The 16,519-nt window shown below is 45.8% G+C and overlaps 2 protein-coding genes across 2 annotated transcripts; both read left to right on the top strand.

The window, feature by feature from the left end:
• The first annotated feature begins 200 nt into the window (after positions 1-200).
• On the top strand, positions 201-1,864 carry LOC133231775 (C-C motif chemokine 4). The gene is made up of 3 exons (XM_061390334.1): positions 201-447; positions 949-1,063; positions 1,462-1,864. The coding sequence occupies exons 1-3, from the start codon at positions 372-374 to the stop codon at positions 1,547-1,549; spliced, it is 279 nt and encodes a 92-aa protein (XP_061246318.1). The 5' UTR covers positions 201-371; the 3' UTR covers positions 1,550-1,864.
• An 11,704-nt stretch (positions 1,865-13,568) lies between these two features.
• On the top strand, positions 13,569-15,461 carry LOC133231774 (WAP four-disulfide core domain protein 18-like). The gene is made up of 3 exons (XM_061390333.1): positions 13,569-13,678; positions 14,236-14,384; positions 15,217-15,461. Exons 1-3 carry the CDS (start codon positions 13,594-13,596, stop codon positions 15,262-15,264), a joined length of 282 nt encoding a protein of 93 aa, XP_061246317.1. The 5' UTR covers positions 13,569-13,593; the 3' UTR covers positions 15,265-15,461.
• Positions 15,462-16,519: the final 1,058 nt, after the last annotated feature.

Genomic DNA, 16,519 nt, shown 5'->3' with positions numbered 1-16,519 from the left:
TCCTCTTGGGCTTGCAATTCTCCCCCCAGGCCTCAGTCACTGTCTCTGGTGTACCACTTCCCTCTAGGGTTCAACCCACTTCTTCTCTCCCCCACCTCCCTCCGCTTTCCTCCGTGATGACACCACTGAGGAAGAGAAAGCTGTGCAGAGCTCCTCCCTGTCAGCTAGCTTTAGTTTCCCTCTCAGCACCATGACATCATCTATACCCTGGAAATTCCACTCGCCCGCCAATGCCCTCACCTCTGTCCCAGGCCTCAGAGTTCCTATAAAGAGGGGTTCCCAGCTCAGGATCAGCACAGGGCACAGAAGGGTTCTGAAGCTCCTGGGTGCTGCAGTCCAAGCTCCGGGTGAATCTCTCCTCTGCCAAGATCATGAAGCTCTGCGTGACTGTCCTGTCCCTCCTCGTGCTCATGGCTGCCTTCTGTTCTCCAGCGCTCTCAGCACCAAGTAAGTCCACCCTTCCCGCAGCCCCTGAGTCAGGATGTAGAGAGAACTGACTTTTCTAGTTGGTGCTGGTCCAACAGTAGCATTCAGGGATGGGGCAAAAAGGAGCCAGGGAGATCTCTAAGTAGCCTGCTGTTAAATGCAGAGCCTAGTAAACACTCAGTAATATTCAAGTTCCTGTTTTCATAAGAAAGACCAACTCATAGGCTGGCTTAAGCAAGTCCCTGTCTCTCTGAGTGCCTTAGTTTCTCCATCTGTAAAATGAAAGGAGTTAAACACATGTGATCTGAGACCCAATCCAGCCTCAACCTTGTAGAATTCTTTCATCTCTAGGATCCTCTCTTCAGAATAAGACTCCTACTCCAAGTGGGCAGGCTTGAATATAAGGGACTGCACTGGGGAATCTGGTAGATGTACAGGAATGTCCCTTGAATATCTATAACTAGAAGCTAAAACGAAGAGCTCCTTGTAGAACTTCGGTCTTACCTTGGCCTTTCTTTCCAGTGGGCTCAGACCCTCCCACGGCCTGCTGCTTCTCTTACACTCTGCGGAAGATTCCTCGCAACTTTGTGAATGACTACTTCGAGACCAGCAGCCTCTGCTCCCAGCCAGCTGTGGTGTGAGTATCAAACCTGGGCTTTTCAGGGAGGCAAGGGTGAGGGCAGGATTAAAGAAGGGGATCTATTTGGGGTTGGGGGGGCGATTAAGCAGTAAAATAAAAAAGATGATAGGAGATACGGGCTGTTTCCTTAAAGCATGCTTAGAAAACATGTGGAAAAGTCATTGATGGGGACAGCAGGAAATGAATGGGAAGATTACATCCGCATTGATTGCAAAACTCATGGGTTCCTAATCTGGGCAACCCAAGAGGCCAGAGCTAAACCCCAGGGAGGAAGTTACAAGGAATCAGGTTCCAGCAGCCCCCCACTAGGCTGTGCAACATGAGCTAAGGATGGGGAACACCCAACACAGGCAAGGCCCCAAGGGATTCTGACCTGGCCACTCTTGGTTCCACAGATTCCAGACCAAAAAGGGCAGGCAGGTCTGCGCCAACCCCAGTGAGCCCTGGGTCCAGGAGTACGTGGATGACCTTGAATTGAACTGAGCGGCTCCGAGCTCCGGGGCAGGTGTTCTGCAGGAAAGATCACCTGAACCCGACGCTTCTCAGCGAGATGCACCCTCTCCATGCTCACGACTCCCCTCAGCAGATCCTGTTCCTTCTCTTAATTTAATTTTTTTATTCTGTGCTGTGCTATTACTGTATTTGGTATTGTTCCCCATTATTTATGTTTGTTTTACCAGAGGACCCATGTCCCCCATGGGGATTGTCTGCCATCACTGTCCCTCTGCTACTGTGAATACATGGATAATGCAACTGATTTCAAGTGTTTTTGTAATAAAATGGTTTTTTTTAAACATAGACCGTTTCTTTGTGCTTTAATTTGATTTGTAGTAAAGGGAATTGCCTGGTATTATGAAGAGGGACAAACTCCAATTTCCAAACACAATAAGAATGAACTATTCCTGAGGATGGAATATGGGGTAAAATGTCTAAAGATATAAACCTCACTTAATACTTTGAGCAAGGAGGGTTTTAACACCCTTATGAAGTAGGGACTATTATTCTCAATTTTACTGATGAGGGCATAAAGGCTCAAAGGTGAGGTGACTTGTTCAGGCTTGCACATCTGCTTGGGGAGCACCGTGAAAGGATGACTCAAAAAGATCTCTGTGCTGCGCGGAACATCTTGCAGGGAAGTTGTAAATAGAAAGATGAAGTAGTTCGGAGTCAGAAAAATGGGCCTCCGTTCCTCACTAGGATTAAGAAAGTCATCTTGTTGAAGCAGAAATTGCTAGACAGGATAGGACTCTCAGACCTCGATTCCTTTTATTTTCTAATTTCAATTTTTTTTTCTTCTAAAGTAAACATCTCACTTCTTTAACATAAAGCTAAACTCTTTGTACCAGTTTCTAGTCATTCAGGGGAAGGCCTCCCTGGTCTGGAGGGTTATAAAACATTCAGACCCAGGACAAGACAATCATTAACTGCTTATCCAGTTTATCAAGGGAAAAAACCTCCAGGTGGATCATTAATTCTTAAACATACTTCTGGCCCCTAAATAATGGTCTGGGGTCTTGGAAAAGGGTCGAGGGATGGCAATGTGTGGGAAGACTGAGAAAGTGGGGCCCAAAAGAAAGCCATAAAAATGACAACCTGGACATTCCAACTTTCAAACTGATTGGTCAGAAATTACATACATCTGGCCCCAAGCCAACCAAAAATGAACAGATCAATTCTAATAAAATATAAACAGTTATTATTCCCACTTATGGGGAGCTCTTCACACCCCATCTCAGTGTCTATGCTGAGAGTTTTGTATTTCTATCCTCTAAAATTTTGCCTTGTGTGAGTGTTTGTGAATTTGTGAAGTTCAATTTTCAGCCCCGCAAACAAGAACTCAGTTTCCTGTTTCATTGTCTTATTGGACCTCAGTTTTCACACCTGTAAAATGGGAGTGATATTATTCACTTTGAAGGGCTGTTATGAGGTGATGTGCAAAGGGCGCATTAGGGGCCCTGCTACCTGGAAGATTCTCTCTTTCCCTCTCTGAGTCTCAGATTTTTCACTTAAAAAGGACCATGATGTCTGTCCTCCCAGGGTCATCAGGCAGATTAAATTAGTGAACCTAGAGCCAAAGCAAATGCAAACTGTTGTCACGAGGACAAAAGAATAAATGTCAGATTTGGTTCTGCAGTGTGGTGGGTATAATCCAAGGCCATTTCTCCTTGACAGTCCTTCAATCAAGCATTCCCATGACATGAGTCAGAGAGATCATGGGCTGAAATAGAATTATATGCACAATTAAGTCTTGATCCATAAGCTGGGAGGAAACTCTCAGACCATCTGGTCCAGCCCTATCATATTATGGAAACTGAGGAACAGGAAATGAGAAGTGATTTGTCAAGGCCACTCAGAAAGTGTCAAGGCCAGTGCCAATCCCAGGTTAGTTCCCTTTTCTGAGCTCTGTCATATGCCACTGTGGTCCCCAAAAGGACAACTCATTGTATAAGTAGGGTAAAGAGGGGGCTACCTCAAAATTGCTTGTATTCTTTCTTACTGAACTATGGTTGATTCATAGTATTGTGTTTCAGGTGTACAGCAAAGCGATTCAGATTATACATATATATACATATATGTATATATATAATTTGTTATATCAGTTCAGGTCAGTTCAGTTTAGTCGCTCAGGCGTGTCCGACTCTTTTTGACCTCGTGAATCACAGCACGATAGATATACATTTATACATATATATATATATCTCTTTTCCATTATCGGTTATTACAAGATAATGAATATAATTTCTTGTCTTATACAGTAAATCCTTGTTGTTAAGCTATTTCATATATAGTAGTATATGTTATTTTCATACTCCTAATTTATCCCTCCTCTCTCTTCCCTCGCCTTTTGGTAACCATAAGTTTGTTTTCTATGTCTGTGAGTCTGTTTCTGTTTTACAAATAAGTTCATTTGTATTATTATTTATTTTTTAGATTCCACATATATGTGATCACATGGTGTATTTGTCTTTCTCTATCTGACTCCACTTAGTGTGATAATCTCTAGGTCTATCCACGTTGTTGCAAATGGCAATATTTCATTCTTTTCATGGCTGAGTAGTATTCTATTGTATTTATGTACCACATCTTCTTTTTCCCTTCAACTGTTGATGGACATTTAGATTGCTCCCATGTCTTGGCTATTGTAAATAGCCATGGTAGGCTGAATAATGTCCCCCAAGATGTTCACATCCTAATCTACAGAACCTGTAAATAGTGTTGCTGTGAACCCTGGGGTGCATGTATCTTTTCAGATTAAGCTTTTTGTCTTTTCCAGACATACACCCAGGAGTGAGATTGCTGGGTCATATGGCAATTCTATTTTTAGTTTTTTGAGAAACCTCCGTACTGTATTCCATAGTGTCTGCACTGATTTACATCCCCAATAACAGTGTAAGAGGGTCCGCTTTTCTCCACATCCTCTCCAGCATTTATGATTTGTAGACTGCATGATGATAGTCATTCTGACCAGTGTGAGGGAATACCTCATTGTGGTTTTGATTTGCATTTCTTGTTTAAGTGTTCTTAGTGCGATGGAAAAGCAGAACTGAGACTGTGTGTCTCTCTGGGGCCAACAGACACAAATCCCTGCCTTGCCTGCCCTCAGTCACTCCCATCATCCCAGAGTTCCTGTAGAAACCTCCTTCGGATTCTGCAGGGACTGAGAGAAGGATATTGGGGGCTGAATTGATCTGGTCTTCCCTTCTACTTTTGATCTTCCTACATCTGAGCTGTCCAGTATGTAACCACGAGCTGCAAGTGACTATTTAAATGTCAATTAAATGTAATTTCAATTAAAAGAAAACTAAAGGTCTGGACTTTCCTATGGTGGAGTGGATGGGAATATGCCTGCCAATGCAGAAGGCATGGTTTGAGCTCTGGTCCAGGAGGATTCCCCATGCCATGGAGCAACTAGGCCAGAGAGCCACAGCTACTGAAGTCTGCATGCATAGAGCCCATGCTCTGCCACAGAAAAGCCACTGCAATGAGAAGCCTGCACATTACAACTAGAGAGCAGCCCCTGCTCGTTGAAACTAGAGAAAGTCCTCGCTCAGCAATGACAACCCAGCACAACCAAAAATAAAAATAACGAATAAAGTTCAGTGCCTCAGTTACAGTTGTCACATTTTTAAACATTAATTACTTTATTTAGTTTTTGGCTGTTCTGGGTCTTCACTGCTGGGGTAGACGTTCTCTAGTTGCGGTGAGTGGGGGTTACTCTGCAGTGGTGGGATGAGGGCTTCTCATTGTGGCGGCTTCTCTTGCTGTGGGCCTTGGGTTCTAAGGAGCGCAGCCTCAGCAGTTGTGGCTCATGAGGCCAGCTGCTGCACAGCATGTGAAATCCTCTCGGACTAGGAACCGAACCCGTGTCCCCTGCATTGACAGGTGAATTCTTAACCACTGGACCACCAGGAAAGTCCACACTAGTCACATCTCAAGTGCTCGCCAGCACCTGAGCCGTGTGCCTTATGGCTGCCATGTCGAGTGGTAGAGACACAGAACATTTCCTTCATCGTAGAAATTTCCATTGGACAGATATTCTCAGGGCCTAAAGAGAATGAAAGGAGAAGTTGGGGTGGCCTGGAAGGAAAGGACATGGTCTTTGGCAAAAGATACACAACACTAGTCTGAGGGAAGGGGTTGGGAGAGAGAATCCATGATCCCCAAGCCCAAGACAAGGTCTAGATCACCATGGTAGACGGAATAATGGTCCCCAAGCTGTTCACATCCTAATCCCAGAAGCTGTGAATATTGCCTCACATGGCAAAACGGACTTTGTAGATATGATCAAGTTAAAAATTTTGAGATGAGGAGATTATCCTGGGTTATTTGTCTGGACTTTAAATCTAGTCTTATGTGTCCTTATAAAAGGGACAGATGATCTAACCACAGAAGAGAAGGCAATATGAAAACAAAAGCAAGATACCATGCTGCTGACTTTGAAGATGGACAAAGAGACCATGAGCCAAAGACTACAAAAAGGATACAATTCTAGAAGGTGGAAAAGGGAAGAAAAAGGTTTTTCTCCTAAAACTTCCAAAAGGAGCACAGCCCCCTTGGTTTCAGCTCAGTGAATCAGATTGTGAACTTCTGACTTCCAGAAGCTTAAGGGAATAACTGTGTGTTGTTTTAGGACACTAAATGTGTGTGATTTGTTACAGCAGCAGTAGGAAGCTAATACAATCACCAATATCAGTCATTCACAATGACCCCCCACCCCCCATCCCAGCTCAGTGTGGAAGGGAATGAAACATTCTAGAAAGAACCAATGGTTTTCCTAGTAGTCATGTACGGATGTGAGAGTTGGAGCATAAAGAAGACAGAACGCCAAAGAATTGATGCTTTCGAACTGTGGTGCTGGAGAAGACTCTTGAGAGTCCCTTGGACTGCAAGGAGATCAAACCAGTCTATCCTAAAGGAAATCAGCCCTGAATATTCATTGGAACGACTGATGCTGAAGTTGAAGCTCCAATACTTTGGTCACCTGATATGAAGAGCCATCTCACTGGAAAAGACCCTGATACTGGGAATGATTGAGGGCAAGAGGAGAAGGGGACAGCAGAGGATGAGGTGGTAGGATGGCATCATTGAATCATGAGTCTGAGCAAACTCTGGGAGATAGTGAGGACAGGGAAGCCTGGTGTGCTACAGCCCATGGGGTTGCAATGAGTCAGACACAACAGAGCGACTGAACAACAAACTTCAAGTTTGTTTCAAGTTTGAAGACTGAAAGTGAGACAAACTTCCCCAGAGGAGAAACCCAGGGTAAAGTGGACACATTCTAGGGTGAAGAACTATAATGAGGTGAGGCATCTAACACAGAAGTGCTGCTTCAGCAGCTGAGTATGAGGGCCAAAGCTTCACCAGTGACTCCACACCCATCACATTAAGAGGAGTCTTGATTCTTCTCCAGACTCCGGGGGGCCTCTGGGTGTCTTGCATTCCTAACTGGGAGGAATCCACCCTCTCCTTTGTCTAATAAAGCCCAGAGCAGAGCCATGGCTCTTCACGGGTTCATTATTAGAGAGAAGGCAGGGTTAGGGCCAGGATCCGGATTTCCTCCCTCCCCTTGGAGCCCTTTCCCCGCACCTCCCTGCCCCTGAGCAAGTTGGAAGGGAGGAGACTCCACTCCACTGAGGCCGGATCAGCAGGGAAGACGGCAGGAAGCCTGAACACCCTCGTGAAGAAATGCTTTACCAGGGAATTACAGATGAGAGCACAGACTCCTCGTGCTGGGGCAACGTGGGGCTTCACCTGTTGTGCAATATCAGACTTGTGTTTTCCCCCCTTTTTTCATACAACTTCCTTTTCTCATCCAGAGGCCAGGGAGTTTGTATCAGCTTTCAAGACTGTCTGGTGGAGGTTTCTCTGGGTTTCTGGGTAGGGGCCAGAACAGATGAGGCAGGATGGGGGTGGGGAGCCACTGGATGCCTAGCCTGTGCTTTCTGCTTTCCTGCAGTCCCTGCCCCCTCTCACCCCCGTCTCCCTTTCTAGACGGCAGGAAGGCAGTCACCTCCTGTTCTTATTTAGGCAAATTTTGTGTCCCTTCACTGCCTCACCCCAGTCCCCAGAATCTTCGATAATCTTCTATGTTCTCATGACACAGGCATTTTCCTCCTAGGAGGCCAGGAGCTGAGCTCACAGGAGCCAAGGATGTGACTGGAACTGCAGAGGGTGAAAGAAACCACAGCTCTTCCTGATGACAGGGCCAGCGGCCACAGGGCTGTCCTGAGTTTGCATAGTCACTTTTTGCATAGTCACCCTTCACAGACCCAGGAGTCCCGTCACAGCGTTCCGGGTCCGGTCCGGTCTAGGTCTCTGCCCCATTTGACGCAGCCTAAGCTCCTCTGAGCCCAGCAGGCTTCTTGGAAAGGCTGGCAGCCTTCCTGGGTTGTTCCTTCGCCCTGCCAACTCTATCTACAGTCCACCCTCTTCCCATGCAGGGATGAGACCCTATTGAGGCTATTCTCAGATGTCTCACTTTTCAGCTCACATCTTTCCTTTATCCTCTCACTAGTGTACATCTTATTTTTCTCTCCCAATATGTGGGAGGAAAGCTAGCTCTTAAATCATGAATTTAAAAAACATTTATGCTATCAACCCTATGTCTGGTTTCTTTCAGGGCTTGGCCTTATTCCCATCCTCCCACCTCCACCCAAATCCTATTCTCCCACCCAAGCCCAGATCTTGAAATAGGAAACCTGTGCTTTCAGAACTAGTGAGTCTGAAGGAAAATCGCCTGAGGAATTCAGCTGACTTGCTTCTCTAAGCTGTGTCCACCCTCCCCGAAAGGCCAGGGAGTCTAGTTTATAATTGACTGCTTGCAAGACAGAGAAATGGGTGTGAGAATAAGGAAGTAGAGGAGGGTGGGAAGGCACCTTGCAAATTCCTCCAAATATGGTCTGTTCCACACTTAAAGTTATCCAGAAAGGCAGCAGGCCCACAGGTGTTGAGAAGATGTCTTTGGCCAGATCTGTGCCATCTGACTTTTTAAATTTCATCATCTGTGACTTAACAAGGTCTCATGCTCTGTTACACAATGCCTTGGTGTTCTTTCTTCTTTCTTGGCTCTTCATGAAACAGGATAAAGATGACAAAGATATAACATGAACAAGATCTGGGGCTGGGGGGCTGAGTGTGCAGTTGGGTGTTTAAAGGATTTGGCAGCATTGGGAAATGACTCTCTGGAATATGAAATTGCAGGAAAAATAGAATTCCAGGAAATTCAGGAGACTGAACAAAGAAGCTGCTGCAGTCTCAAGGTCTCTCGTGTCATCCTGAAAAAAAAAAAAGAAAAATGAAACACAACTTTGATAGCTGCAAGTACAACAGGTAGATTTGTTGCCGGAAAGGCAGACCCCTTTCAGGGCCTGACATTGGGCTCTTGTCTAACACTCAGAAATGAACTATCTAAGGAGACACCTGCTGACAAAGTGAGAGATTTTTTGGGCAGAGAGCAGCAGGGTAAGGGACCCAGGAGAATTTCTCTGCCACATGGCTCGAAGTCTCAGGTTTTATGGTAATTGCGTTAATTTCTGGGTTGTTGCTGGCCAATCACTCTGACTCAAGGTCCTTAGTGGCACGCATATCACTCAGCCAAGATGGATTCCAGTGAGAAGGATTCTGGGAAGTTGGCAGGACATTTGGACTGACATCTCCTCCCTTCCTTTACTGTTCTTAAATGTTTCCGTTTGGTGGTAACTTGTTAGTTCCACATTCCTCATCAAGATCTCCTGTTTAAGATAACTCACGCAGAATGGATACAAGTATATGACTGGCTGAGTCCCTTTGCTGTTCACCTGAAACTATCACAGCCCTGTTAATCGGCTATAGCCCAATACAAAATAAAAAGTTAAAAAAAAAAAACAACCACTTATGTAAGTGGTTACTGTAGTGCCTGGCCAGGGCAGTGGTTTTGGTCAGTGGTTCCCCAAACATGTTTTACAGACTGAGAGTAAGTGAACCAAAACTTGGGTGGCTCCCTTGCATGTAGTTAAGCGAATCTACAGACACCAGGTTACAGGGAAGGGAAAGTGCAGTGTTTAATGTGAGGTGCCATACAAGGACAGAACAACAAGTGCTCAAAAAGTCTGAACTCCCCGATGGGTATCAGCAAAGCCTTTTAAAAGGCAAGGTGAGGAGGGGGGTCCCAGGGGTGGAGTTGTGAGCAGCTCGTGCACAATTCATTGGTCAATGGTGAGGGTGTTACAGAGGTTAATAACAACCCTGAGGCTCCCATAGGCCTGGGGACTATGTGCTCACGGTCATTAAGTAGCTAATTTTTTCCCATTGGTGGTGATTTTAGCATGTGTAAAGCAACTCAGTAAATGTGCGTCAGATACTATTATCTGTGTACTTTGAAGAGGAGATGGGGCTTCCCAGGTGGCGCAGTGGTAAAGAATCTGCCTGCCAATGCGGGAGACACAGGTTTGATGCCTGGGTTGGAGAGATCCCCAGGAGAAGGAAATAGCAACCTTACTCCAGTATTCTTGCCTGGGAAATCCCATGGACAGAGGAGCCTGGTGGGCTACAGTCCATGGTGTCCCAAAGAGTCGGACGTGACTAAGCACTCACTTACTTGGAGAGGAGCTAAAGCAGAGGATATGGGGGAAGGGTTTGTCTAGGGAAGCCCCCACGGGGTCCTGGCTCAGACACAGGAGGACATCTAGGAATTCCCAAGGTTTCCACTCAGTCTTCTCCTTTAATTGTTCATTTGTGTCTTACAAAGGCTGCAGACACCTGGTCTTTTCAAATGACAATATGTCATGAGAACTTAGCAAATCCCCAAATTTGTGACTGTCACTTGAGTCCTAGAAATCCACTTTTTATAGGAACATCATTTTGTTTTGTTTTCCACAAAGAAATCAAGATTTTAATCAGGTAGGTAAAATGCTCCTCGTTTTCAGGTTCATGAACAGCATCTGGGGAGGTTTTCTGGACCCCACCCTTGGAGATTGCACAGCAGTGAGTCTGGGGTGGGTTTGAAGTGTTCACAAGGCATCATTTCTTTGAGTTTCATTTCTTCATCTGGGACATGGAGATATTGGTGGAAGCAACCCCACAGGCTTGTGAGCCTTCATTGAGATGATGGGTATAAAGTATAAACTCAGGACCTACCAGACAATCATGTGCTTAACAAAGATCAAGTATTGTTATAATTCTTGGAGAAAGTCCCTCCTTCATAACCTTGCAACACCTGTTATTACAATGAGTAGTCAACAAGACATTGTAGACCATGATTATCCTATGCTTCATACTGGGAACTTGACGTGCTAGAGTAGCAAGCAAATTATATTGTGTTATATAATTTCTGCCAATTAAGTTCTTTTACTGGAGTGAGAATTCTTTGCCTCATATTCCCAATTTGGATATATCCCAAGGGGAGTAAAGGACTACACAGCTTGAGATAGTCCATTAAAAATTTAAGGGAGGAGGGATAAATTAGGAGTTTGATAATTACTATTATATAGAAAATAGATAACAAAGACCTACTGTATAGCACAGGGAACTATGTTCCATATCTTGTAATAACCTATAATGGAAAAGCATTTGAAAAGAACAGATACGTATGTATATGTATAATGGCTTGCCTGATGGCTTAGTGGTAAAGAACCCACCTGCAAATGCAGGAGGCCCAGGTTCAATCCCTGGGTCAGGAAGATACCTGGATAAAGAAATGGCAACCCACTCCTGTAGTCTTTCTTGGGAAATCCCAAGGACAGAGAAGCAGTAGGCTACAATCCATGGGGTCACAAAGAGTTGGACAGCACCTAGAGACTAAAACAACAGCAATGTATAACTGAATCACTTTGCCGTGATTCAGCAAATTCATGCAACATTATAAATCACCTGTACTTAAGCCTTCCCTGATAGCTCAGTTGGTAAAGAATCCGCCTGCAATGCAGGAGACCCCAGTTCAATTCCGGGATAGGGAAGATCCGCTGGAGAAGGGATAGGCTCAGATCAGATCAGATCAGTCGCCCAGTCCTGTCCAACTCTTTGCGACCCCATGAATTGCAGCACGCCAGGCCTCCCTGTCCATCACCAACTCCTGGAGTTCACTCAGACTCACATCCATCGAGTCAGTGATGCCATCCAGCCATCTCATCCTCTGTTGTCCCCTTCTCCTCCTGCCCCCAATCCCTCCCAGCATGAGTCTTTTCCAATGAGTCAACTCTTCGCATGAGGTGGCCAAAGTACTGGAGTTTCAGCTTTAGCATCATTCCTTCCAAAGAAATCCCAGAGCTGATCTCCTTCAGAATGGACTGGTTGGATCTCCTTGCAGTCCAAGGGACTCTCAAGAGTCTTCTCCAACACCACAGTTCAAAAGCATCAATTCTTCAGCACTCAGCTTTCTTCACAGTCCAACTCTCACATCCATACATGACCATAGGAAAAACCCCAAACCTGCTAAATGTCTTAACAATTAAAGTCTGGCCAAATAAATTATAAACCATTCATAAAATGGAATTTTAGATAGTAGCTATTATTTTTTTTTAAAAGAGAAGATACTAACCTGGAAAGCTCTCCAAGACATCACATTAACTGAATAAAGCAAAATAATGCATATAACTTCATTTCTACAAAAATATTATGTGTTTATATACACACATAAATATATGCAAAAACATAGGAAAAGAGCTTTGAAAAATACAAAGCAAACTGGTAATATTGATTGCTTCCTGGAAGGTTACTCGGGATATATCTGTATTGTTGGAATTATTTACCACAATCGTGTGTTGTGTGAAAATGAACTTTGACAGATGATGTTAACTCAGGGATAGTCATCGTATCTCAGTCACTTTTGGGGAGATATTCTCGGCAAGCCCTCTCCTTGCCAACAGTGCTGCTCCAGAGAATGCTCCTGCAAGCTCTTTGGAGCTGTCCAGCCCTGGCCCCACGATTGAGGCCACAATACGCAGCAGCCTGGGGTCCAGCCAGCCATCATGGGTTTGGATCTGGGCTTGCCCTTTGCTTTGGTCTGTGCTGCGTGGCACCATTGATCTCCACCCTGGACTGAGCTCTCTCTCTAGGGACCCTGGTCCCTCCTTCAGACTAAGGAGTCATTCTTAGCATTCAAAAATGCTTTTGCCCTTTGAGTCTGCAGAGATTCTGAGATGCTAATGTGAGCTCACCGCCTGACATGGACAGGCTGAGCCCCCTCTTGGCTGACTTCGCCTTTCTCTGCCCAGGCCTCACCCACAGGAGGTCTTAAGGTGCTTGTCTGACCTCTGACCACCAAGGACAAAGCAGACTTTCTCTTCACTCCCACTGTCACTGGGGGTGTATCTGCACGCACCTTTCTCAGAGATTTCGTAATTGAGATGGGAAAGTGGGCTAGGCTCCTTACACAAGCCCCTGAGGACCCTTTTGTGTCTTTCTCCTGTAGTTCTGCTCATGTAGGGCACCCACACAACCTTCTCTCCAGAAACTTCTTGGTATGAAGCAGGGTAGCCTCAGAGACCACCAGACACCAAGATCGACCATGCCTCTCCACTCTCAAGGCCCCTGCCCAGCTCGTGGTCTTGAACATCCATCCCCTTAGATGAGTGACTTTTTCACGCTCACTGTGGTTCCACCCTCAGCCATGGGGGCAGCTCCAAAGCACACGTTCACCATCCTTGTGTAACTGGAGCAGCAGGAGACCCCAGATGGGCCCTTACAAACAACACCTAGCTTAAGCTCTTACTCTGATAATATAATGTACAAGGAGAAAATTCTTTTATTTGGCTATGGTTCCTAGAGGCACGGGGGAAATCAGGGCTAAGAAGTAATGGAGCAATGAATGAAGAGCTTAAACATGTTCCCGAGCTTTCCAGTTTAATATTCGCCTCTCCTAGAACCCATTACCTAGCCTGAGAAACCAGTTGTGAAATAGAACAAGGAAATTAGAACAAGGACACTCCCTTGAGAGCTTACATTTTAATACTCTTCCTGCTCTACTGCTTCCCACCCCACCCTCCTTTCTGGTGACAGTGAGAGTATAAATTATAGCTGGGCTCTGCCCCTTCACCACACCAGAAGCCAACATGAAGACAGGCACTATCTTTGTTCTGCTGGCTTTCATCATCATGGGGCTGGAGGTGACCTGGGCTCAGAAGTCTCCTGTCAAAGGTGAGGGTGCTGAGGGGACCCCAGCTGACCGCAGAGAAGGCTCAGAGCCCAGTGCTAAATGTGGGAATGGTTTGGCCTGGAAGCAACCACATCCCCTCATGCATTTCCCTTGATCTAAATGAGAGTTCACCCTGCGTTTCCCATTGTCCTTATCAGATTGGGTTGGGTCTGATTGGAAGTCAAGTGTAGTGTTCTCTCTATTAGGACTTTGCCCAGATGTGGGACTCCACAGGGAGCTATGGGACAAGCACATGTGGACTCACACACATGAACGGGGAGCTGGAGACCTCTGTGAGCAGAGACTTCTCTAAGATCTTCTTATAATCGGGAAAAAGAGGCTTATGACTGGGAAGGTTTCTTGTCCTCTGAGACCGTGCAGACTTTGGAGCAGGGAGAACTTTCTGCTAAGGCCAGACTGTGGGCTGAAGACTGAGAGTGGAGAAGTCAAGGCTGAGGGAGGAGTCTTGCCAGCGATGAGGGCTTCAGGGCTCCAGCAGCCGTTCTCAAGCCTGTCTTGGTGACTATTCCAGACTGCACAAAACCATCCTGTGTTTCAGGACGACAGAGACCTGGATTCTGCCCAGAGGTGCCCAGAGGTATTTTGGGAGCTTGTGTTGAAATGTGCTCCGGTGATGATTCCTGTCCCAGGGGAATGAAATGCTGCAGCCATGGGTGTGGTCATTCCTGCACAACTCCTGTCTTCCGAGTGAGTACAAATCAACCATGCACTGGCCAAGGATGCACATGACTCCCCAGGGCACTTTGCTGGTGAAGAGGGCTGCTCACATGTCCGCTGCATGTGAGAGTCTGGAAGATTCTGGGAGAAAGGGGCTAGAAATATGGCAAAAGGACAGCTGGTTGCACTATCTGAGGTCTTCTCTTAGAAGAGGAGCCCTATCCCAAGACAGCCCTGATGGGTTCAGTTGAGAAAAGTAGCTGTGACCCTAGAAGCACAGGTCACTCTTTACCAGGAGTTTCTCACTTTCCTTCTCCTCCCTCACCAAAGGGGCTTAATGCTTCCTGGAAAATAGGTCATCCTGGGAGGAGGAAGAAAGGGAAAGGGAACCCCAAGTATCTCCTGTGTTGGGTACACATTGTACTGGAATTGAAGTAAAAAGACAAGAACAACATGGGTCAGGAGACAGATCTCGATAAATAATTGCAACCTAGTGTGAGGAGTGCCCCAAAGAGAGTTCGCCTGAGATCTGTGGGATCAAAGAGAGGAGTTATTGACTTTGCCTGGGAGGAGAGAGATTGGGAAAGTTGTCAGAGAGTAGAGAACATCAAGGGAGAGCATAAAGGATGCATGAAGTCAGCAGGAGGAAGGCAGGGCAGCTGAGAGAGTGGGAGGAGTGTCGACCTGCCCCAGTAAGAGAAGAGAAAGCGATGGTGGTAGGAAGGGATTGTAATATCTCAGAGGGTGGTGGAGGGAAATCCATACCAGAGCCCAGAGAGGAATGAGCTTCCTGCTGAAGAGTTTGGTAAACTGCTGGATGCTTCTAAGCACAATTAATGTCATGATCAAATTTGTATTTTAGAAAGGTGGCTCTGGTGGCCATGGGAAAGTTGGACAGAAGGTTTATTGAGCATGCCTGGAGACCAGCCCCAGAAGATTTCTCACGAATCAATGAATTTGATGCTTGTCATAACTACAAGATTTTCACATCCATTCCAGACTCTTTTCTATGCCTGGAATTGTAGCCCTGGAAGATGAAGATCTAAAATGGTGGGATGTCTGCTTTCTAAAGAGCCTGTGTGGAAAATAAACTAAATTTGTGGCATAGTTTGGGCTGTGTCCTTCTTTCCATGTAGGCATTCTGGTGGCCCCTCTGTGGCTTAACAGGACCACATGTGTATACATGCGCCCATGAATACAGGACACTCAGGATACAAATAGACCAGAGGCAAGTCCCCCTCCCGCCACCCCCCACCTAATTTCAGTCCCCTCCCACTTAGTTTCATTCCTCCAGAGGAGCCTGGTGAGCCACAGTCCACAGGGTTGCAGTGAGTTAGTCACGACTGAGCAGCAAACACTTTCACTTTTATCTCTATGTACCTAGACAAGGTAGAAGGTCTGAGAATGTTTTTTCAAGTGCTCTGTGAATGATTTTGGTCGAGCATAAAAAATAAATAACTATGACTATGGAGCACATAGCAGGCCTGTTACAGCAGACTTCATTAAGACAAGACTTGGAAGGGACAGTGTGGGGATACCCTATTCTAAGGCAAGGCGCCAACATCTATCGGGACTTGATGCCTAATTCTAGGAGAGGGAACCTGATCCTTGGCATGTGGAACTTGGGCTGGCATGCGTTGGGAAATGCCAGCTCTTGTCTTGGAGTGATTTGGAGTCAGGATACAGTTATGAGAAAGGCTTTGTGGATGGAGCTTTGGATTCAGATTTTCCCTGAGGAAGAGGATAAAACTTGGTCTCCCAAAGATTCTGGCAAAAATGATAGTCTGGACGGTCTGCTTGTGAGCTTTCTCTCTTCCAGCTCTCTGTTCACTTCTTCCTACTGAATCCCCCTACTTTGCCTGCTCTTCCATATCTGTATGTCCTTGTCACCAACACTGCTCTTGCTTCTCATATAGCACATCGTAGAATCCCAATGCCCCATGGCCTCAGCAGTCTGTGCACCGGAATGAGGGGATATTAGCCCTGAAATCATCTTTCAGTGATGGAATGGCTGGCCATTCCCATTTCAAAGGATTCCATGCCCCTGTCTCCCTTGGTCATTCAGGGAAGTTCATGACCATACCACTAAAATGTTCTCAAACATTTATCTGCCATACTGAATGACCTTCCACTGCAAAGATATTTGAGGATGGCATCCTATAACT

Source organism: Bos javanicus, chromosome 19, assembly GCF_032452875.1.
Source record: "Bos javanicus breed banteng chromosome 19, ARS-OSU_banteng_1.0, whole genome shotgun sequence".
Classification (NCBI taxonomy): domain Eukaryota; kingdom Metazoa; phylum Chordata; class Mammalia; order Artiodactyla; family Bovidae; genus Bos; species Bos javanicus.
The sequence above is the reverse complement of the archived record's forward strand: the minus strand, read 5'-3'. Positions and strand labels throughout refer to the sequence as shown.